Source organism: Thamnophis sirtalis, unplaced genomic scaffold (assembly GCF_051295495.1).
Source record: "Thamnophis sirtalis isolate CommonGarterSnake01/CBP01778 unplaced genomic scaffold, rThaSir2_p1.2 scaffold_8, whole genome shotgun sequence".
NCBI lineage: Eukaryota > Metazoa > Chordata > Lepidosauria > Squamata > Natricidae > Thamnophis > Thamnophis sirtalis.
Genome location: NW_028261388.1, coordinates 50,065,992 through 50,087,486, shown reverse-complemented (window position 1 = coordinate 50,087,486; position 21,495 = coordinate 50,065,992). Strand labels below are relative to the sequence as shown.

At 38.4% G+C, this 21,495-nt stretch overlaps 2 protein-coding genes across 2 annotated transcripts in view; one reads left to right on the top strand and one right to left on the bottom strand.

Moving 5' to 3' along the window:
- EVA1C (eva-1 homolog C) overlaps positions 1-522 on the bottom strand; it is a 48,056-nt gene extending 47,534 nt beyond the window's left edge. The window contains exon 1 of the mRNA XM_087721598.1: positions 210-522. Coding sequence (XP_087577724.1) covers positions 210-339 — 130 coding nt within the window. The 5' untranslated portion in view covers positions 340-522. The remainder of the gene's footprint in view (positions 1-209) is intronic.
- Positions 523-13,980: 13,458 nt separating this feature from the next.
- The window catches only part of URB1 (URB1 ribosome biogenesis factor), a 59,858-nt gene continuing 52,343 nt past the window's right edge, over positions 13,981-21,495 (top strand). Inside the window, exons 1-8 of the mRNA XM_087721597.1 lie at positions 13,981-14,152; positions 14,980-15,119; positions 16,338-16,489; positions 17,815-17,947; positions 18,962-19,058; positions 19,572-19,657; positions 19,889-20,014; positions 20,453-20,583. Of these exons, the coding sequence (XP_087577723.1) occupies positions 14,011-14,152; positions 14,980-15,119; positions 16,338-16,489; positions 17,815-17,947; positions 18,962-19,058; positions 19,572-19,657; positions 19,889-20,014; positions 20,453-20,583 (1,007 nt within the window). The 5' untranslated portion in view covers positions 13,981-14,010. The remainder of the gene's footprint in view (positions 14,153-14,979; positions 15,120-16,337; positions 16,490-17,814; positions 17,948-18,961; positions 19,059-19,571; positions 19,658-19,888; positions 20,015-20,452; positions 20,584-21,495) is intronic.

Here is a 21,495-nt window from a genome sequence, read left to right as displayed (position 1 = left end):
GATCTTATCCTTATTGGACTTCAGAGACGGAAAAAGCAGGCTGCTCAATCCCCAAAAGCGCTCAAACATCATCCCCTTCTAAACCAACGGAGTTCCTGGACATCCCTCCCCGGGGCTTGCCGGCGCCCATCGGTTCCCTGCCGCCTTGCAATGCGGGGGCTGACAGAGAAGAGGGGACGGCGGCGGCCAAGGGTCGCGCGTCCCTTTACCTGAGAAGTCAGCCAGCGCGGCACTCTCTTTGGTCCAAAGCAGGAGCAGGCAGAAGAGGCGAGGGAGCAGCAGCCCCCGGGGCGCTACCTGGCGCCGGCTCGCGCTCTGCCCAGCCCCCAGGTCACTCATGGTGCGGCGCCGATCCAGGCAGCCCAATCGGGTCACATGACGGCTCCAGCCAAGAGAGTCCCTGTCCTTCCAAGGACCGGAGCGGCCGAAGGAGACCAACTCCGCGAGGGAGAGGGAGGCGAAGGAAAGGGGCGGGAACCGGCGGGCAATAGCAACGCGGCGCGGAGGTTTCGCCCAGCTTCCACGCACTTTCCCCGAAGAGGAAATCCCGGCCAGATGCAGCCCGCGGCGCAGTTGGAAAAGCAAAGGGCGCGGCGCGGCTGTTTGCGCGTTGGCGGAGAGCAGCGTGGAAGCCAGGAAATCCTTCCCAAAGCCGGCAGCACGGCGTGCGCGCAGTGTGGAGGAGCCGGCGCAGCTTTGAACGGACGGCTAGTTACTCAATGTTGATTGCCGCGCAGTGACTCTCCGCTTTTGCTCCCTACCAGGAGAGTCTTTCTTCTTCTTCTTCTTCTTCTTCTTCTTCTTCTTCTTCTTCTTCTTCTTCTTCTTCTTCTTCTTCTTCTTCTTCTTCTTCTTCTTCTTCTTCTTCTTCTTCTTCTTCTTCTTCTTCTTCTTCTTCTTCTTCTTCTTCTTCTTCTCCTCCTCCTCCTCCTCCTCCTCCTCCTCCTCCTCCTCCTCCTCCTCCCCCCCCTCCTTGCGTCTTACTTGCTAAAACCGCTCCCTTTGGAAAGACGCGATGCTGCTGTAGGGTGGAATGCGCTCCGGGTGATTTTTGGCCGTGCCCTGGGCCCTTGACGCGCTCTTTGGTTATTGCTGGTGCTGCCCCTGCGTGTAAGTGATGGGGTGGGTTAGAGACCAATGGGCCGCTGCTCTCCTATAGGGCACCGCCGGGGCTAAGGCGTCTGAATAAACGTGGATAGGATTATCCTGAAAGTGAAGGTACGAAGTACGGAGGGGCGGGTGGGGAGACGGTTTCTCTCTCTCCTCTCGCAGCCCTTACTTTCGGTCTCGATGAATGGTGTGCAGTCCAAATTCTCTGCACGCTTTAAGTAATGGGGAGGTAATGGTTTCGCTCTTGCAGAAAAACTTTGACGAGTGCAAGTGAACACAATCCTTTCTAAGCTGCCATTGCCACAGTTCTTCCACCTGTTGCCCTCCAAAAATGATGAACAGCATTTCCCACTGACTTCAGCTAGGATACTCATGCTTCATGAGAAGGTATTTGTAGCCAAATACATCTGGAGGCGTCCACTGTTAATATTTAATAATTAGTTTTAAAAATACATTTCTTGGAGAGATTGCAAAGGCATCCAGTAATGAAACACCAGGCTAAAAATCACCTTGGCAAGAATGCTGGCTGGATGATTTTGGGCCAATCGCTCTCTCTCAGCCCAACTCAACTCAACTTCACATATCAAGGAAAGGCTGAATCTTAATGTTGTTTGCTTTTGGCTTTGCATTTAAAATTTGTATTATATCAAAGTAATATATGCACATCACTATGGCAATATGACAGAATCCCCAAATTAGTAATGAAGTTGAATTAAATAGCCTAATTCAAACAGTGACAAAAAACACATAGCAATAACCTATTCTTGCATATCAGGGGTAGATTTCTATTTTATACAATAATACAATAGCAGAGCTGGAAGGGACCTTGGAGGTCTTCTAGTCCAACCCCCTGCCTAGGCAGGAAACCCTACACTATTTCAGACAAATGGCTATCCAACATCTTCTTAAAGACTTCCAGTGTTGGGACATTCATAACTTCTGGAAGCAAGCTGTTCCACTGATTAATTGTTCTCTCAGGAAATTTCTTCTCATTTCTACGTTGCTTCTCTCCTTGATCAGTTTTCACCCATTGCTTCTTGTTCTGCCTTCAGGTGCTTTGGAGAATAGTTTGATTCCCTCTTCTTTGTGGCAACCCCTGAGATATTGGAACACTGCTATAATGTCTCCCCTAATCCTTCTTTTCATTAAAGTAGACATACCCAGTTCCTGCAACCGTTCTTCATATGTTTTAGCCTCCAGTCCCCTAATCATCTTTGTTACTCTTCTCTGCACTCTTTCTAGAGTCTCCACATCTTTTTTACATCGTGGCGACCAAAACTGAATGCAGTATTCCAAGTGTGGCCTTACCAAGGCATTATAAAGTGGTATTAACACTTCACGTGATCTTGATTCTATCCCTCTGTTTATGCAGCCTAGAACTGTGTTAGCTTTTTTAGCAGCTGCTGCACACTGCTGGCTCATATTTAAACGGTTGTCCACTAGGACTCTGAAATCCCTCTCACAGTTACTACTATTGAGCAAGGTACTACCAGTCCTATACTGTATCTGTGCATTTTGTTTTTCTTGCCTAAATGTAGAATTATACTTTTTTCACCATTGAATTTCATTTTGTTAGATAGTGCCCAATGTTCAAGTTTGTCAAGATAATCTGCATCTTAAGCCTATCGTCTGGAGTGTTGGCTGTTCCTGCTAGCTTGGTGTCATCTGCAAATTTGATGAGTTCCCCATTTATTCCCTCATCCAAATCATTGATGAAGATGTTGAAGAATACTCCACTGCATACTTCCCTTCATGTAGATGCAGTTCCATTAGGACTACACGTTGAGTGCGATTGGTCAGCTAGTTACGAATCCATCTGGTGGTGATGCTGTCTAACCCACATTTTTCTACTTTATCTAGTAGAATTGTTGATGCTTTGTCATAATTTCTGTTAGCCAGATGATAGGTTCACAGTTTTTGCTAGATTTCTAATATTGGGAGAATTAAAAGGAACTCATCATTGTTAACATACAGCAATCTATCCAGAATCAAATTAATCCTTTGATTTTGGCATCAAATGTGGCATTGGTAAGGCAAATCCACACCATTTGAATTAATATTTTATTTCTAGAATTGCATCTTGAACAGCAAAGTGATTTGGACCTCACATAATATTTAATAAAAGCTGACTTCACTCTATAAATCTCTACCTTGAGGGTTATAAACTCATTAAAGTTGTCTTTGTGTGAACCCAGCCAAATTGTGTAGGATAGTTTTTTAGTTGTTTATCATGTTGTACAAACTCAGCCTGTATGAATACTTTGTTGTTTACTGCACTGTGTGAATTTTAAACAAACAATTAAGAAACAAACTGCATGGGCTTAAATAGCAGTTCAAAATACTTTTTACATTTGCTTCATCCAGTTAGTTTTATAACTGTGCCTTTTTACTGCTAGTATATTCTGCAAGATTCAGATATTACATTTGTAATATTTTTTAAAAGCAACTTTGTTTTCAGTTTTCCCAGATTTAAAAGGAAAGTGATTATCTATTTCAGTTTCACTCTAAAAGGGACATGATATTGGAGTCTTGTCAAGAATCCAGAATGCCTCATTCGTATACAATCACTCTTTTTCTGAAAGAACAGAAACAATAGGTTCAATATACTGGCAATACCCATAGCAGTCCAAAGAGCTGGTGATTTTTAAACATTTCCTAAACTTTTTTATGGAGCATTTTTAAAATTTCTAGTGCTTTATTTTGTTGAAGCATGTTATTATTTTTTATCAATTATTAAAGTTGCTTTATTTTTCATATCAAATCATCTTGGGACTTATTTTCCTATAAAAAAATGTTTATAACTGGAGATATAAATCACAACAACAGCAATACTTTAAATTGCAGCAGTCCCTACTCCAAAACTGCTAATATGCTATCATGTTTCAAAACATCTCAGCTCTATTTCGCTACAATTACATGTTGGACTAATTGAAGTAAAACAAACAAGGTAAATTAATCACTACAGGGCTATTCTATTTATTATTATTTAGCAGGATAGTTATATTTATGATTCTGATACAGTATGGCATTATTCTAATCACCTGAAAGATACCAGGTTGAGGGAAGAGTTAATGTTCTAGGTTTAAACAAATAACTCTCTCCAGGTCTGCTGTCTGAAGAGGAGTCAACTCTATTCTACTCTTATGGGTAGGACTTGGCACTGCAAATAATGTGAGTCAGGGTTCTGGAAGGGTTTTTGTTCAGTATTCACCATTTAACAATTATGGTTGCATGCCTTGTATGCCATTAAAGGACCACTGTACTATTTAGATCTATCATCGAGTGCTTACCTACTATGTCTAAACAACCTCAGTCTTTGTTGTCATTTTGCCCTTTTTTATAATTTAAAATTCTCAACTTTCCAACATATGTAAAACTTGTAATGCTTTACCACTTAGTATCTTGTGACTGAGACTGTCAGGGCTGCTTCACTTAATAACCAAGAAAGAAACCACTCAACTCCATTTTGCAGAATTAAGAGTACTTTTACTGGTTATAGGTAAATAGAAGCTAAGCAAAGCTGGATCTGAGGTAAAAGCGCGCGCAAACATAGATATCAATGCATGACCCATTCCCCTCCCCTTGGTAACCCCAGCCCATAGTCCAATCCAATTACTCCACAGGTGTCATGTGGGAGATATCTTCAAAAATCATCATCAGGTTGGTATGCCGGACAGTTGGCCTTGGCGGGAAACTCCTTTCCTCGCTACATGCGCAATAGATGGTGAGAACAACTCCCTTCTTACAGTCTCCTGTACAGAATATTTCCCACACCCAAATACCATGCCCACCCTCCCCGTTTCAATGGCAGCCGAAAAGCAAGCAGCAAAACAGAGGCTGACAGAGAACAAGTGGCCTGCTGCAGGCATGTAAGGGAAAATGGGTATCCTGTGACACTGTCTTCATTGCAGTTGCTTTTTTTCTAGGATTCCCTCCCCCCTCCTTCCATTAGTACTTGGTTTGTCAAGTTCTTTGATACTTGTTATCTCCTGCTATTCATTATTTCTAGAGAAAACATCTTCCCAAGATCCAAATAAGATGGAGGAGAAGAGATGTCCACTATTATACTTGACCTATTTTTGTCAGGTCAATACTCAACTTTCAGCTGTTTGGTTCTTAGAGATATTCATACACACACTCACATTCACTCACACCCACACCCACAGTAGGACCTAGGCTACAAGTGTATCACAAGTGCTTTAGACTTTGCATAAAAGTTAAGAAAAGGTTCTTGAGATGAAGGCCACAGTGTCCTGTACCTCATAGGGTCCTGATGGTGAACCTAAGGCACGGGTGCCAGAGGTGGCACGCAGAGCCCTCTCTGTGGGCATGTGCACTGTTGCCAGCTGCTCTTCTAATTTCCAGCACGTCGCACATGCACACCAGCCAGCTGGTCTTTGGAGGTACTGGAGCGCCTGAAAATGGCCTGAAAAACAGCCCAACAGGTTTTTGCCCTAAAAAACAGCCTGAAAATGACAAAAAAGGCCTGAAAATAGCCTGAAAAACAGCCAAGAAACAGGCATTCACACACCAACCAGATGATCTTTGGGTTTCTGGTGCTCTGGAGTGCGCATATGCACACGCATGCATGTGTGTTCTGGTTTGGGCACTCGGTGCCGAAAAGGTTCACCATCACTGTCATAGAGCTACAGGAACCAGATAGCAGGGTGGCCATTCAAGATTGCATTAACAAAGTGTTGAGAATGGAAAATTGCAGATGGCCTGTGTTTGGGATGGAGGGATAGCAATTAAAGAGGTCTGGTGGGAGATTACGAAAAGATTGGAGTAGTGAAGGGCAGAGTGAGATATGACAGTAGGAAGGCTATTGCAGAAGAAGATTGGATTGGATATTTGGTTCCATTCCCCTCTTTTGACCCTCAGCTTCTATAACCATCCTGAGTTACTTAGGTGAGGTGGTGGCTTTAGAAATTAAAGAGGGAGGGAGGGAGGGAGGAAATTTCGATAAGAATGGTTCTCTAGCTATTTTATAGTAAAAAAAATCACTCATAACCATTTAGAATTACTGGAGAGTTTTGTCTCATGAAATGACAGAGGCAACCCCTTGAAAATTCATTATAAGATTCTCTATGGTGATGCTGCCAGGCTTGAAAGAGGCAACGATGTGCCCTCTTTTGGACACTCACCACTTGACTCAATCACATTAAATAATTGCTATTGGGCCAATGCTTCCTTTTTTATGGGAAACTGTAGAGAAAATGGGGAAACAAGTACAGGAGGTTCCGGATGAAACAGACTATCCAATCTGAATTTATGCCTGGGCATGGGGTAAAAGATGCATTAATCACTTTTATGCATGACTTTCAGCGTGACCTGAATGACCCTGGTATATCTTTCCTGGTCCTATTAGATCTTTCAGCAGCATTGGATGCTGTCAACCATCCCATCTTTGGATTCCCTGTAACAGCTGGAAACCAGAGGTATTATTTTGCAGTGGTTTTGCTGCTTTCTGAGCAGGTGGTTCCAATCAGAAGAGGTGGAAGGAGGAGAAGTTAAATCCTGGGCAGTTCAGTGGAAACAATTAGCTCACTTTTAAAAAAACATCTACATGAAACCATTAGAGCAGAAAACTGAACAGGAGATGCAGTGGAAATCTTGAATTAGTGTTGACAGGATGTGAAGGAATAAAAAGGATGGAAGAGGCTAAGACTGAATTCCAGCAAGATGGAAGTACTGCTGGTGCAGAAGATTTCAAGAATCAATGTATTCTAGCTATACTTCTTGATTTAATTCAATTTTCCTTGAAAGCTACCCTTTGGTTAACTGGTGTGAACTGGTTAGCGGAGCAACATCTGTACTATAGGAATTTCCCTGGTGGTGAATAGAGTTATGGTGTGTAATTCATGATTTTTTTATTTTCTTTAAAACTCATTTGTACTCCTTGGCCATCGTTACCTGATTACCACAGGTGGTATTCACTTACCTTCCCTACCGGTTTGCAAATGTGAGCATGTGCATGCACTTTAGCTAAAAAAGGACCTAAATGGGATGCCATAGAGCTGGGAGGGTGGGTGGGTGTGGCCACACGTGATTTCTGCTACGGACTGGTTCAAGTGACCTGGTTTTAACCAGCAGAACTCTGCCCATCACTCTAGATGGAATTTGCCATCTAATACATGTTTAGGTGGGAGGAAGCTCTGGAGTTCCATCCCAGAGATCAAGGGAATGGGGGCCAGGAGGTAGATTTTCTCTCTGTATTATTTCCATTGTGGAAAAATTAAATGATCAGGACTTATAACCTATTAACATTTAGACTGTTCTTCCACAGTACTATTGGGAGAACCTCAATTAGCCAAACAACAGTACAACTATTTTCTGAAGTTGTACTTCTTTTTAATTGGGTCATTTCTTATTATGTTTTTATTAAGCTATCTAGGGGCAACAGAAAAAAGACCTAGGCTAAAGAGACAAATTACTGCATAAAATGAATTAATTAATAGGATCTGACAAAAAGACCACCAAATTGCTTTTGTCATTTTGTGTAAAACAAAATGAAGAAAAAATGGAAATACTATATTAAACTACTTACTTAAATGATCAAAATAGAAAACTCTGCACTACCTGAAAAATAAAGATGATATCCAAATATTTAACTTATCTCTATATATTCACATATATCCACCCACATACATTTAAAGATAAATGCCTATATATATGTAGAGATATCCCTTAAATCTATTAAGAATACGTGCCTTTTCTCCAATTCATTCTGTAGTTGTGATACAATTTTTATAAACAACAAATTGATTCTAGACCCTAAAATATCATATTGTCCTGTCTTGCTTCTCCATTGATACAAAGCTAATTCAAAGTTTGAGAGTTCACAAATTTAATTAAGCTATCATTTCAAATTAGAAATATAGACATTCTTCCATGAGTATATACTCAATTTTTGCTACAGTCCAGGCATGATATAGTCACAGTTCTTCATAGATTGAAAATTCTAGATTTTGGAGATCTAATGTAACAAAATATTGACATATTTAATTCTTAATTGCCTTTGAAGAATCTAATTTACAATAACAGTAATAAGAACAGCAATAAGAACAACAACAGTGGCATTTATATAAATAAATATAATGGTATGAATAACAACAACAACAACAATAATAATGGTCGCTTCCTGGGGGCGTGGCCTGTTGCCGAGGAGGGCTCCACCGAGCTCCTCAGAGATCTGGTCTGTATATCTAAATAAGATCATAGATAGCACCCCTTTTTGGCTAAGAAAGGGGCAGGGAGGATAGCTCCGTAGACTAGGGTCTATTCGTAAGCCACAGCCTTTTTCTTTTTTTGGCTGTGGAAGAGATTAGATCCAGCCGAAGCGGAGCTTTTATCTCCGGCCAGTTCTTCTCAGCTGCCTTTTTTTTTTTTTTTTGGCAGCCCCAGACAGGCTAGCCCCCCCCAGGACAAAACAAAGTTTTTTCAAGCTAGATTTGATACGGGAGGGTACCACCCCTGTGAGATTTATGCTTTTATTACTATCTTAAATACCAGCACCATTCGTCTTAAAGACTTCTTTGTTTAAATAGACTTCAAAATGGCGATTTCTCTCCGTGGATGATTACTGGATGTACTTAGCCGGGTTTATCTTCCTGCAGACCGCTCCTTAACAAAATAAACTTTTTTTTTCTTTGGAAATAGAGGGGAGCGAAGCGCTGCTTACTTGTTTATTTATTATGGCACCCAGATCAAAGAAGCGTCTTGCTACAAATGTGTCTAAAGAATTTAAAGAATCTTTTTTGGAAACACAGCCTTTGTCTCCTACGCCCTCTACTGGAGAAGTTTTAACACAGGAATATCTCTTTAAAATATTTAATGCATTTAAGCAAGAAATTGAGGAATTTGTATTGCAACTTTATGATGACCTAAAATCTAAAGTTAATCAAATGAAGGTGAATACGTTTGCAGCCGTGTCTGCCCTGTCAGATTACTCTGCTGAAATAGAGAACAAATTGGAAAGTCTGGAGAAGGCTAATTTTAATTTGACTACCAATATTCAAATTTTACAAGAAAAAATTAGAAATAACGAAGAACAGCTTATGATGCTAAATTTTGATAGGAAGGCATTTTCAATAAGAGTCAGAGGATTCCGTGAAAAGGAGCAAGAGAATTTAAAACAGACCTTTGCTGAAGCCTTCAGCCATGCGCTGGGAAGCCCGGGACTTAACTTTGATTGGCAGATTCGGAAAATCTATCGCCAGAACTCATTGATAGCGGAACAGCGACAGCTCCCGAGGGACATAATTATACATTTCTCTACAAAAGAATCTAGAAACGCGATTGTGCAAAAATTTCATAATAACAGTCTCCGAGTTGATGACCAGGACGTGATTGTCTTCAAAGATATACCTTTCCAGATGTTGAGAGAAAGAAGGGACTACACTTTTTTAACCAAAGAGCTTAGGAGTCAACAGATTCGATACAGATGGGAGGCCCCTGCCGGCATCACGGTTACATTTGAGAATCAAAGATTTCGTCTTAACTCTGTTTCGGAGGCTCAAGATTTCTATTGTAGGATTCTGAAGGCGGGACCTCCTGACGCGCTTGGAAGAGAGGAGAGACAAGCGGAAGGAGAAAGCAAACGGCTGGCCATGCGGCTGCAAGATGGAGGGGGCAGCCCCTCCTCCCTCGGAGAAGCAGAAGAACGCAGATCGAGAATTTAGATACTTCAAAAGACTTCCTAAAGTTGAGGACTGAATGGGGGTTTGAGACCTCTCTCCGGTAGAAAAAGTGGACTAATTTTTATCAGAAGGGAAAGCTGGGTGAAACTACTTTGAGCTAGATTCTAAAGTAACGTTAGCATAAATTTGATAGTGGTTAAAAGAATGCGGAATGATTTATGTTGTTTAAACTTTGTTAGATGGGACTATTTTAAAATAGAAGGTTAACTGACTCTTGCTGAAAGTATTATTTGAATATGATCCATGCTATTTAACTTTTATTTGAAGGGAAAGTTGGTTGTAATAGTTCTGAGTTACTTTTTAAATAAACGCTAGTATAAATTTGATAGTGGTAAATATTAGACAAGCAAGAGATGAGGGTAAAATGCATGTGGAATGAACTACGTTATTTGTGGTAAATATCAGACAAGCAAGGGAAGAGGGCAAAATTTACGTTGTTTAAAGCTTATTAGAACAGGAAGCCGCTTGGGATTATCTTAAGATAACTGTAAAAAGAATGCGGAATGATTTATGTTGTTTAAACTTTGTTAGAAGGGACTACCTTAAAATAGAAGGTTAACTGACTCTTGCTGAAAGTATTATTGGAATATGTGGAATGATTCATGCTACAAATCGCTCTGAGTTATATTTTAAACAAATGTTAGTATAAATTTGATAGTGGTAAATATCAGACAAGTGGGGGATGAGGGTAAAATGCATGTGGAATGAACTAAGTTATTTAAATCCTATTAGAAGGGGAAGTCGGTTGGAATTATCTTAAGATAGAAATTGATTCCTGTGTAAAGTAATATCTGATCTACGCTGCTTAACTTTACTAAGAAGGGGAAATCTGGTTAGATTATTTTGAATTACTGTTTGAAAAAGGGGTAAAGAAAGATCATTTACGTTGTTTAAATTTTACTAGAAGGGAAAGTTTGATTACTTGTCTGTAAAGTTATATTTGAATATATGGCATGAACCACGCTGCTTAAATCTTATTGGAAGGGATCATGAGGTTTAGGAAGGGAACGGGAGAGTCTACAGAAGATCGGGGTAAATAGCAAAGAAGTAAGAGACGAGAATAAAATATAGATAGAATGATTTATACTATTTAAGCATAGATAAAGATGGGGGGCTGAGATCAACACAAAGAGTGGTTTCTTTTTTTCTTTTTTCTCTTTTCTCTTTTCTTTTTTTTCCTTTTTTTTTCTTTCTCTGCTTTTCTTTTTCTTTTGATATATTACTTTTATTTTTTTAATCCATATGTATACAAGATATTTTAGATAGAAGGTAGTGCCAGGTGTGGGCCCTGGGAAGCCGGGAGGATTAGGGATGGGGATTGTGGGGGGTGGGGTGGGGGGGTCTTAACATAGTCTTAATAAGAACAAGAATGTATTTATATACGGTGGTTCCTTTTTATTTTATTTTTATTTATTATTATTTTTTCCTTGGTTCACTTTACTTTTATTAGATCAAACAACACTCGAATAAAGGCATACACCAAGGAGGGAGGTAGAGGGAAGGAAGAGGGAGGAGTAAGGAAGGAGTAAGGGGAATGTAAGGAGTATGTAAGGAGGGTGTTTGGGGAGTAAGGGGAGAAGGAAGGTTTGAGGGGAAAGGGAAGTAGGAGCGGAGTGTTAGAGGGAGAAAGGAAAGTTGGAGGGGGTAGATGGGGTGTATGGAGGATGCAAGGGTTAGGTGGGGTTGTGAATGATGAGTTGTGTTTCCTTTTTATTTGTTCGTTTTATTCCTTTTTTCTTTTTTTTTCTTCTTTTCTTATAGTAAATACCCTGTGTATAAATGATTGCAAATGGAATGTGAAAATTGAAAAATTGAATAAAATATTTTATAATAACAATAATAATGGTTGAATAAGTTTAATGTTTAATGAATAAAAAAATAATAATTTCTGCCCTGTGATGGCAACTTATGGCACGTGTGCCAGATGTGGTACCAGAGCCCTCTCTGCTGGCACGTGCACCATCACCCCAGGTCAGACCTCCGTGGTGTTTCTTTTGTGAGCTTCTGTTTCCCTACAAATGATGAAACAGAAGCTCATGGAAGAAAAAGATCTTATCTCTTGCCGCACTGCTGGTGCTGGGATGCCCCACCTGCCACCTGCCAGCTGGTCTTTGAGTCTCTGCTGCGCATGCACACGTTCATATGTGCATTCCTCTTTCAGTTTGGGCATGCACGTGCACACACAGTTTGGGCACTCGGTGTCTAAAAGGTTCACCATCACTGATCTAGCCAATACGGATTACCAGGGGACAAGTTCATATGTGCCATAATTACTCAAATTTATTACATATGCAGCATAAAAATGGGAGCCAATTTTTTTTTACTACTGTATATTCTCTAAAGCAGTACATTAACTGATTGAGAATAATGATTTATTATGAGCCCATGTTTTTCAGAAAATTATGTTACAAGGCATTTTTAAATCAGAATATCAGTTTTTTTATTAAAATAAAAATCAAATTTAAATTTTCAATTCAGTACACTAAGGGTAACTAACTGCTTTCTGTGTTTGATCAGTAACAAAGTTCTTGTAGAAGTATCATCTAAGAAAAAGCTCTTCCTAAGTTATAATTAGTTGACTAGAATGCAATTAATTCGGTTCCCACTAACTTAAAATTAATGGGTTAGATTGTGTTGTACCAAACAAAGAATAGTAGGGCCACTTAAATCAGTGAGACATTAAACTGAAGACTGAATTATTCTAAAGAACATCCATATTTACTGAGATAAATAAGCTTGGGATAATATCCAATAGAAATCTGTTATATATTGTTTTATAAAATAAATGTGATTAAAAACCATTAATCTGTGCAGTAAGAATGACAATTAGGCTTGACAATTGCTTTATCTTAGCAGGCACATCACCTGAAACATTATCAATATGTGAATGTGTATGATAGTAGAAAGTCTGCCCTCCTAGAAGAATGAAATATTTTGGGAAATAATAAAAGAAGGCAGAATATTATATTCTCCCAAAGAGAGAAATGGAGAAACATGTTTTTTAGGGGCAGAAAGCAACCCCCACTTTCCTTAATAGCCCACAGCAGATATAGCACAAGAGCTTATTGAAGAGGAAGACAAGTATCTAGATAGCTCTATTCATAGGCAAAGCAAATACTGCAGGCAGAAATCTATTCAAGACAGGATATTTTGAAACTCCCTGCAGCAAAATCTGAACAAAGACAGAATGCTGGAGTTAACCCTAACCCTCACTCAAGATCCAACACAGGACAAAGCTATTAAGACACAATAGGAATTGCCAACACCCTTTCAGAATACAAGCCCCTTCATTGCATCACATCAGAGAAGTCCAAACTTTCAACCAAACCTGGGAGCTCAGAGAAACACCCTAGGATTTGTATTTCCTCTTTTGCCTATAGAGCCAGTTATGATCCCTATATAACTCTATAGGAATCTGACAACAGCCAATATAATATTGAAGGACATGTTCTTGCACAGGAACAGGAAGCTCAAATACAAAGCCCCCCCCAACTCTCAAATCCATTTTGTCAGCTGCACCAGAATCATAAATCCAGGTGGTTCTGCTTCATCAATAAACCATCTTTCCAATCAGCCTCCATGTTTCCAGTGTCTTTCTTCCAGCTTGGAACTGAACCGGATTTCTTCCCCCACTACCATATACAGTAGTTACTTCAATACAATTGGATAAATATCTGGAACTTAATTAATTTTCAAGTTTTTACATAGGCATTACAAATAGATAACTCTGAACTTGTCTGTACTTGAATACACTTTAGATCAGCATTTTTTCAGCTTGCCTGAACTTTAACATGATGTGTTGATGTGTGGACCAAGTCCCAGAACTCCCAACTAGCGATCCCTAACCATTGAAAAATACTATTTTAACTCAAGATATTTGATCCCCTATAATTAGCAGCAAGCATTTATTTCTCTTATTTGTTCGTTTAAAAGTCCAACGGAACTGAAAGTAGTTTTTCTTTAGCCATACACGTTTCACTTAATGAGCGCCGAAGCAGAAAAAACTCAGCTTGCGAACGTATATTGAAACTGCTATATTGTCCGCTTTAGTCTAGGAACCCGTCTCATCTGTAATTTCGCGGATGGGGGGAGAATAAGCGAAACGGACCACTTCCGGCCGAGACGGGCAACACCCGCGAAGGCGAGCCCGGCTTCCCTTCGCTCCGCCGGGTGTCGCGGCGAACCGCGATTGCTTCAGGATATGAGCACCAAACGCAAAAGCTCGGCCTCGGCCGGGCGGCAGAACCCACTCCCGGCCAAGCGAGTTCGCAGCACCGATGCCACGGAATTCACCGGCGCCCAGTTCAAATTCCTTATCTGCGATTCCAGCACTGCGATGAAAGGTCAGCCAGCCATGCCGCTCTCACGGGTCCCCACGTGGATCCAGTCGAATGGATGTCTCCGCGGCAAAGAGCTGTGCGGTGGCCACAGCTGCATATTGCTAATATGCGAGCAGTAGCTGAATATTTTAATCCAAATCAAGTTGCCTGTAATAAATGTGTCACGGACAACAACGTGGTGTCCAGAAGCGAGAGACAGGCTTAAAATTGATTCTGTGTCCTTCGGTCCTGAGCAAAAAGATTTTGAACTCCTCATATAGACAGCTGTAATTGAGAGTTACAACTGATAAAAAGAATTATAAAAGGGAGCGTGTGGTGGGTGGAGTGCGAAGGTTACATTTATTGGAAAGCAGACAGTCTTCACTAGATATAGTAAATGTATATCTGTGATAGATTTTCCAACTGCCATCCTTGGTATCATGGCATGCTACTGCATTGTTTTAACACAAATTGCCAACTTTTTCGCTTTTGCTCCTACTATTACATTTATTTTATCAACCTCTGCAGTTGAAGGTCTTTGTTTTCCATAACTTATTTCCCAAAGGCTGTATTGGTAAAATATTGATAGTAATAAAGAAAGAAATCGAAGTTCACTTTCCAGTTCTATTATGGAAAAATGAGGCAGTTAATAAATTGGGAGCCTGAAATGCAAACTGTTATTTGAATAAAACCTATTTACCTATTAGGCATACCAATTATAATTCAAATGCAAACTGCTATTTGAATAAAACCGATTTACCTATTAGGCATACCAATTATAATTCGTTGAAGTAAAGAATAATATGTCCACTGTGATTTGAAAGAAGAATCAAATATATGTTTTGTTCCAGGTTTGGAAACGTTCATAGCCAAAGCTAAATTACTACCGTCAAATGAACAATATGATGTAGTGGAAGGATACATAAAAGTTTCTATTGAATGTGTAGAAATTTTTAAACTTCTGGATGGTGAAAGGCGTCCTGACAGTGAGGTCAGTGTTTCAATTGATGAGAGCTGTCACAAGCTCCTGTTAGGTATTGTTTTTGTGCTATTAAGTTGAACACTGAATTCTGCTGTATGCCATTTGTAATTATTTTACTCATTTAAAAGTGTCTTTGCACTCCTACACTTGCTACGGAGTTAATCCTTAGTGAATCTTAGTTCTTCAATCCTTTCTAAAAATCTCACACAATGTTTTAAAAGTATTTTTCTTCTTATGAATAATGAATTTCCTAGCTGTTTCCTACAGTGCTAGGATGCTCATGGATATACTTTAATTCAGCATTGCCTAGATGGGCAATGCATCCAGGTCTTGTTGGACTGTAATTTCTATTGGCCAGATTGGTTAGGCTTGTCCCCATATTGCTGTCCCTGCAATAAGGTGTTACAAATAGCAGTATACTTTTGGGTTTAGAGATGGGGTGTTATACTTCTGGTACTGGACTGGACAGTAGAAACTAAATATGCATGTAAATGTGCATTCTAAATGAGGTAGTAGAGGTTTGGCAAAGAAATTGGCAAGAATGAGCATTTGTCTCATCAATGGAAAGTTTCAATAATTTATTTGTACTATGCTAAACCTGTCAGCAACTTTTTGTAACATAATTGTAAAAGATATTGCTTTCTTTTATGTTCTAGACCAGGGACATAAAATTTTTTGTTTCTGCTGGGCCATTGATCTCGTCACATTCACTCATAAAGTGTTTAAAGGAGAGTAAATAGCTTGATCTGAAGCTGATGTGGTGCAAGTGTAGAATCTGTGGAAGTTCTGTCCACTGAATGGATAAATACTTTCCATACTCTTTCTAATAGGATTCTCTTTAAAAATGAGGATTAGATTGACTGTTCATTAGTCTGTCCTCAAGTTCAGTTCAAGTGGAGATTTTCCAGTGTCCCTATTTAATAAGATATTTAAAGAGTTGATAGGATTAAACAAAATAGGCAGATGTGTTTCATAGGCCATAGGTTTCCCATATGTCCTTTAAACAAAAACACCATAGTAACTAGTAACTAAAGCTTTGGAAATTTTCATTAGGATCTTCTTGTTGTAATCCCTAGCCTTACCTGGATGTAATTTAATTTAGCAGCAGAGGGTTTTTCCAAAAACATTGCAAAGTTTTCTTTCCTGTTGAAGTACACTTTGTTTAGAATGCTCAGTTCCATTTGTATCTTAAAAAGACAATATGTTGGGATGTTTTAAATTTTGCAGATGCTGCTAATTTTTCAAGCTCTAGAAAATATTTTGCTGAGAACAGCAAGTGATCTGTCCCATTTTCGTGTTGTGGGGATGAATATAGTAAAGAAGTTGATTAACAGTTATATGAAATTAATTTATGCTGCCTTGTATTCTGAAACTCATAGGTAAGTTCCTTGTTTAAAACAAAGCTTTGTTTAGAACCACGTTGGAATAACATTTTCATTGCTCTGTACTTTGTTTATGCTCTTGTCACCAGGAATAAAAAAGGACTCTTTAATACTGATTTAAAACTACCTTACAGAAAAACTGTGGTTACATTCTACATTATAATTCTGTGTTGAACCTAGATAATAGAATAATCAATTTTAACTTCCGTCTCTGTCATTTTAGAAACATTTTATTTTTATATAAACTTCTTTATTTTGCTTTGTGGTTCCTTGATTATTGTTTTATTCTCCATAAATGTTAATAAAATCTAGATTAAAGAATAAATTTAAATATATAGCTTCATCTTTCCAACCTTCATCTAGTCTCAAATTATATTTTCTGAAATTATAAAACCCAGATGGTGCAGCATTTATAGAAGTGAAAATGGTGTTACTCCAAAAATCTGCTGTGTTCTGCCTTGTCATTTTCATATGGCAGTCTGTCTTGAAATCAGAATTTAATGAATTTTAACCAGAAAAATATTTAGAGTACAGTGTTCATTCATAAGTCTTTACTTATTTTCTTACAATCTCTCTCTCTCTCTCTCACACACACACACACACACTCTCACTCTCTCTCTCCTCCCCCTCCCTCTCACAGATAACATAGACAAACCTACACATATTTGTGCAGCACTATATTTATGAAATAAAAATGTAAAAAATCTGACAGGATTATTGAATTGTGGCACTTATTCCATAAGTGCTAGGCTTTTTCAAACTTCAGCCCTAAACAACTTTTATCAAATCTGTTTTGATCTATTATGAAAGCTTTAGTAATAATCAAGATACCTTCTTTTTATGCATATTGATCCATGCATGCATCCATCTTCCTGTTAAAATATTTGGGGCATATTTTAAATATAGAAGATAAATATACAAGTTCATTTACCTAGTAAATGAATAATAACTTCAGCAGTGCTATGTTACTATTTAATCTGGGCACATAACTGACTAATGTGATTCTGTTATATATTGTATGAACTCTTTATAGGACAATACTTTTGTATTGCTTTTGCAGTCAGCACAGTTATACATGTAAAGTAACAGGAAATCCAGCTTGCTGTAATTAAGTTCCCTTGAAATTTTCTGTGTCTGGTTAAAGTACTTGTGTTTAGATTGCCTATTTGATGCTTGGCATCTGCTCCCTTAGCTAACTAAAATAAACAAACACTTTCATTTCAAAGATGTCCTCACTTTTTAATTTTTCATTCATTAGTTTGTTTGCCTATAGTATACGTTGCTTAAATATTGTTCCCTGTTCTGACTGTTTCTCTTTACAGACTGTCTCGTTTGTGTCTAACTTTGCTATCAGCAATGGTGACACAGGGACCAGATGCTGCCAGAGATGTTTATAGCCACTTTGATTTCAATAATAAATTCTTACCTAATTTAGTGAAGAAGAGAGACTATAAGGTAAGAAAGCAAAAAGTCTGCCATGAGGATTAAGGGATGGCTTATGCTTTTTCATTTTATTTTCAAAATAAAGCTGTGGTCAAAAGAAAAGCTCTTTTTTATGAGACAATTTGTTTCTTTTTAAAAAAACCAGAGTTACCCATGTGCAACTCATATAAAAGGAACTTATCATTTGCTACATGATTTAGTACATTCATATACCATTTGTACAAAATAGCCTCCTTGTTTTTTTTTTAAGTTGGCAGCTACGATTTTGAGATAAATATTTTTTTTTTGCAATGCAGGGACCCTAGTTCATATAAAAGTTCTTAAAATTAAAAAGAGAATGAAGCAAAGTCATGAGATTTTCACAGCAAACCCATAGGCATGTGTAAATTCAGCCTGTAGATTTCAGATTTTAAGAAAAAGTACAGTGCACAATAGATTTCTGAAAAATGCCATGCTTGTCTGGAGAGATCACACATTTGAAGAAAAGCTATCCCATCTAGAAAAAAAAGCTTAGTTAGATTTTTGATATGCTAGTTTTCTGTATGCAGGCCAAATTTTGTTCTAAACTGGTTGTCCCCAACCTTTAGCCATCTCGATTGAAGATTATGAGTATTGCAGTCTAACATAGTTGAATGGCAGGTAATTGTGTGTGACTCTCGCATCCTTGGGAATTGTGTTATTTGAGTTTTATGCAAGCATACTAGTCAAATAAGCATAATAGGCAGCCAGAATAGTAGAAACTTCTAACTATCTAAACTATTATGGGCTCACTGTTAAGACCATGATTTTAGATGATACAGATGTTAAGATCCTGATAAGTACAAAACAAGAAAGTTAAGGTACTGTACTTTATGAAATGGTCAATAGATACACAAATACCAATCTTTTATCAGTTAATACATTGGTCACTGTTTGCTTAAGTCTGCCAATCGTTTTTCATGTAGGATTCATTTTTAAGACATTGTAGGTAATCTATTGGCTTTTAGGCTTCTCATATATACTGAACATCTTTTAATATTTGTTTAGGGTAAACCTGATATCCGTACGGCATACATCCAATATGCCATTTCCTTTTTAATTGCTGGCGACCATTCTATCCTTGTGCAGGTTCTGGAGTTAAAAGGTATTTCACAAGTATTCCTAAATTATTTGTTGATGTGGGAAGGAAATGTATAATGGATTTCATGATACCTAGACCAAGGTTTTGGCAATCATTGCTTATTTCCATATGTTCTTGTTTTGTTTTCCCATCAAAACAAAACAATTCTTGCGGCATATAATGTAGTAATAGAAAAGATTTGGAAAGCCTCTGTTGCTCTTAAAGTAATAAGCTTGGTGTTGAGGGTCAAGCACCACTGCTTTAATTTAAAAAAAATGGGTTCCTCTAACCAGAGAGTGTGCTAAGGGCCAGGAAAGCATCTGCCCAAGAATCATAAATACTGTATTTCTGTAAGGCACGATGGAATTAGTTCACAATATTAACTTTCTTTTTGCTGTGTTACACGCTCCCTGCTTTGACTTCGGTTTATGTTGTATTCTGATGTAACTGGCAAAGCTTTGCAAAATTGATTTACCAGTAATTAAAATGTTTACTGTATTTCAGGCATAATGTTATCCTTAAAAAAAATTTTTTTAGATTTCATTCCAGATATTATTAGGACAGGGTTAAAAGAAGATAGAATTTCCACAATAAACCTCCTGCTTTCAACTTTGGAAACTAAGGTATGCAAATATTTTTGTTCTTTATACCGTATGTTCTTTGATTGTTGAAATATCTTCATTGTGGTTTTTCAGACAATCTCTGATTACCATTTTATTTTGCTGTACTTTAAGAAGTTACCAGCATTAAAATTGTTTATGATATTTCTGACAGTTCCCATAGATATAATGGCACACTTATGGCCTGACTTAAGAATTTTGAACTATGGTGTTAATATGTTGTGTTATTTGTAGGTGGTTCTCAATAAAGATGTCAATAAGACCCAGAAGGTACACTTTTTTACCTCAGAAATACTGAACCACATTGCTTCACTCTATCGCTGGAATGGAATTACTGATGTCAGCACAGTGGATGTCAAGGTATAATAATCTTCTCTCCATGTTCTTCTTACATCTAAATACTGTTTTAAGATGTACAGAAACATGTTGTTATATGCCACCACTCAAGGAGGAAAATGAAAGGCCATACCAAGCCCATAGTTTGCCTAGTAAGGTGAAAATAATTTGCCATTAGGAATAGTAATCTGGGCTATTTTTGAGGAAATGGTATCCAGTTTCAATGCTCCAATGTGAGCAGCTAGCTTTATACAACCAGGCAGAATCTATACCAGACTGACACAACATGGCTATCTTCAGGTATGTTGAAATTGCACCACCCAGAGTTGCTCAGCCAGATTGGGGAAGCACTATAAACATATAAGAGCAGAACCTGACATCTTCTACTTTGTGCTCTGAAAATAATGAATAAGCAAATGTGGTAAACTGACTGTTTTACTTCAATTTGTTAATTTTATGCAGGCTTCCCAAGAGTGTGAAGAACCAGGAAAGCTTTTAGTGAGAGAACTGGTTCATAAATTTTTAATGAATCTTTGTTGTTCTCTGAAACATGGCATTAACTTTTATGATCCAAGTCTTGGCACGTCTGGCAGGTAAAGCATTCAGTTGTTCGGTGTTAAAGTCCAGTTATATTTTGAAGTTTTATTTAGGTTAGAGCTAAATTGTTTGAAGCATTTTCTTCAGTGTTGCCTCATCTTTTGTGAATCGTAGAGTGTTGGTTATTCTATCTTGTGGTAATTTCACAGGGCAAGCAGGAAACAGAGCAAGACTTTTATCTCTTGGTCTATTCTGGAAGCAAAACTTCTACTGGTTTTGGTCATATGGTCTTCAGCAATCTGCATCTTTTAAGCATAAAAATCTGTTTTCTTTCCTTCCCTCCATCTTTCTGGCAACTTCTTCTACAGTGGGCAATATCTTAAATCTGCATATCAAACCAATAGCATTTAATTAATTAATTAATCTGCACATAAATTGGAATTACCACATGATAGCATAAATAACTGAAGGTTTTATGCAATAGAATAAGATATTTTAGAAGGAGTAAATCTCAGGCTAACAAAATAATGTTCTAAATATGTTCTTTTTTCATTCCAGTTTATAAGATTTTGTGAGAGTAGAGGTTTGTTGAATGCCTTTCACAGCGTTTGACAACATAATTTTAGTCACTTAGGGTTCCTACTGGTTTGGTATGATTGATCATCTGCTATTATATGTAGCTGACCTGCTGAAATAAAGCAAAGTCCCCAACACCTCGGGATAATTTTTTTTCTTGTTAGGCAAAAAAAATTGAAATGCAATACATGTCCCCAACCCTCACTAATGGGCATGAGCCATTCGGAACCAGGCCACAGAAGTAGAGTATGGGGGCACATGTGTCCCCATTTGAGTGAGCAGTATTCAAGTGCATGCACTCCCACTTACTAGCCATTCGCACAGAACCATCCCCTCTCTGCCCCCCACCCCCGTCCCTAGAAAGAAAGGTTAACTGTATTTTATAATGTTCT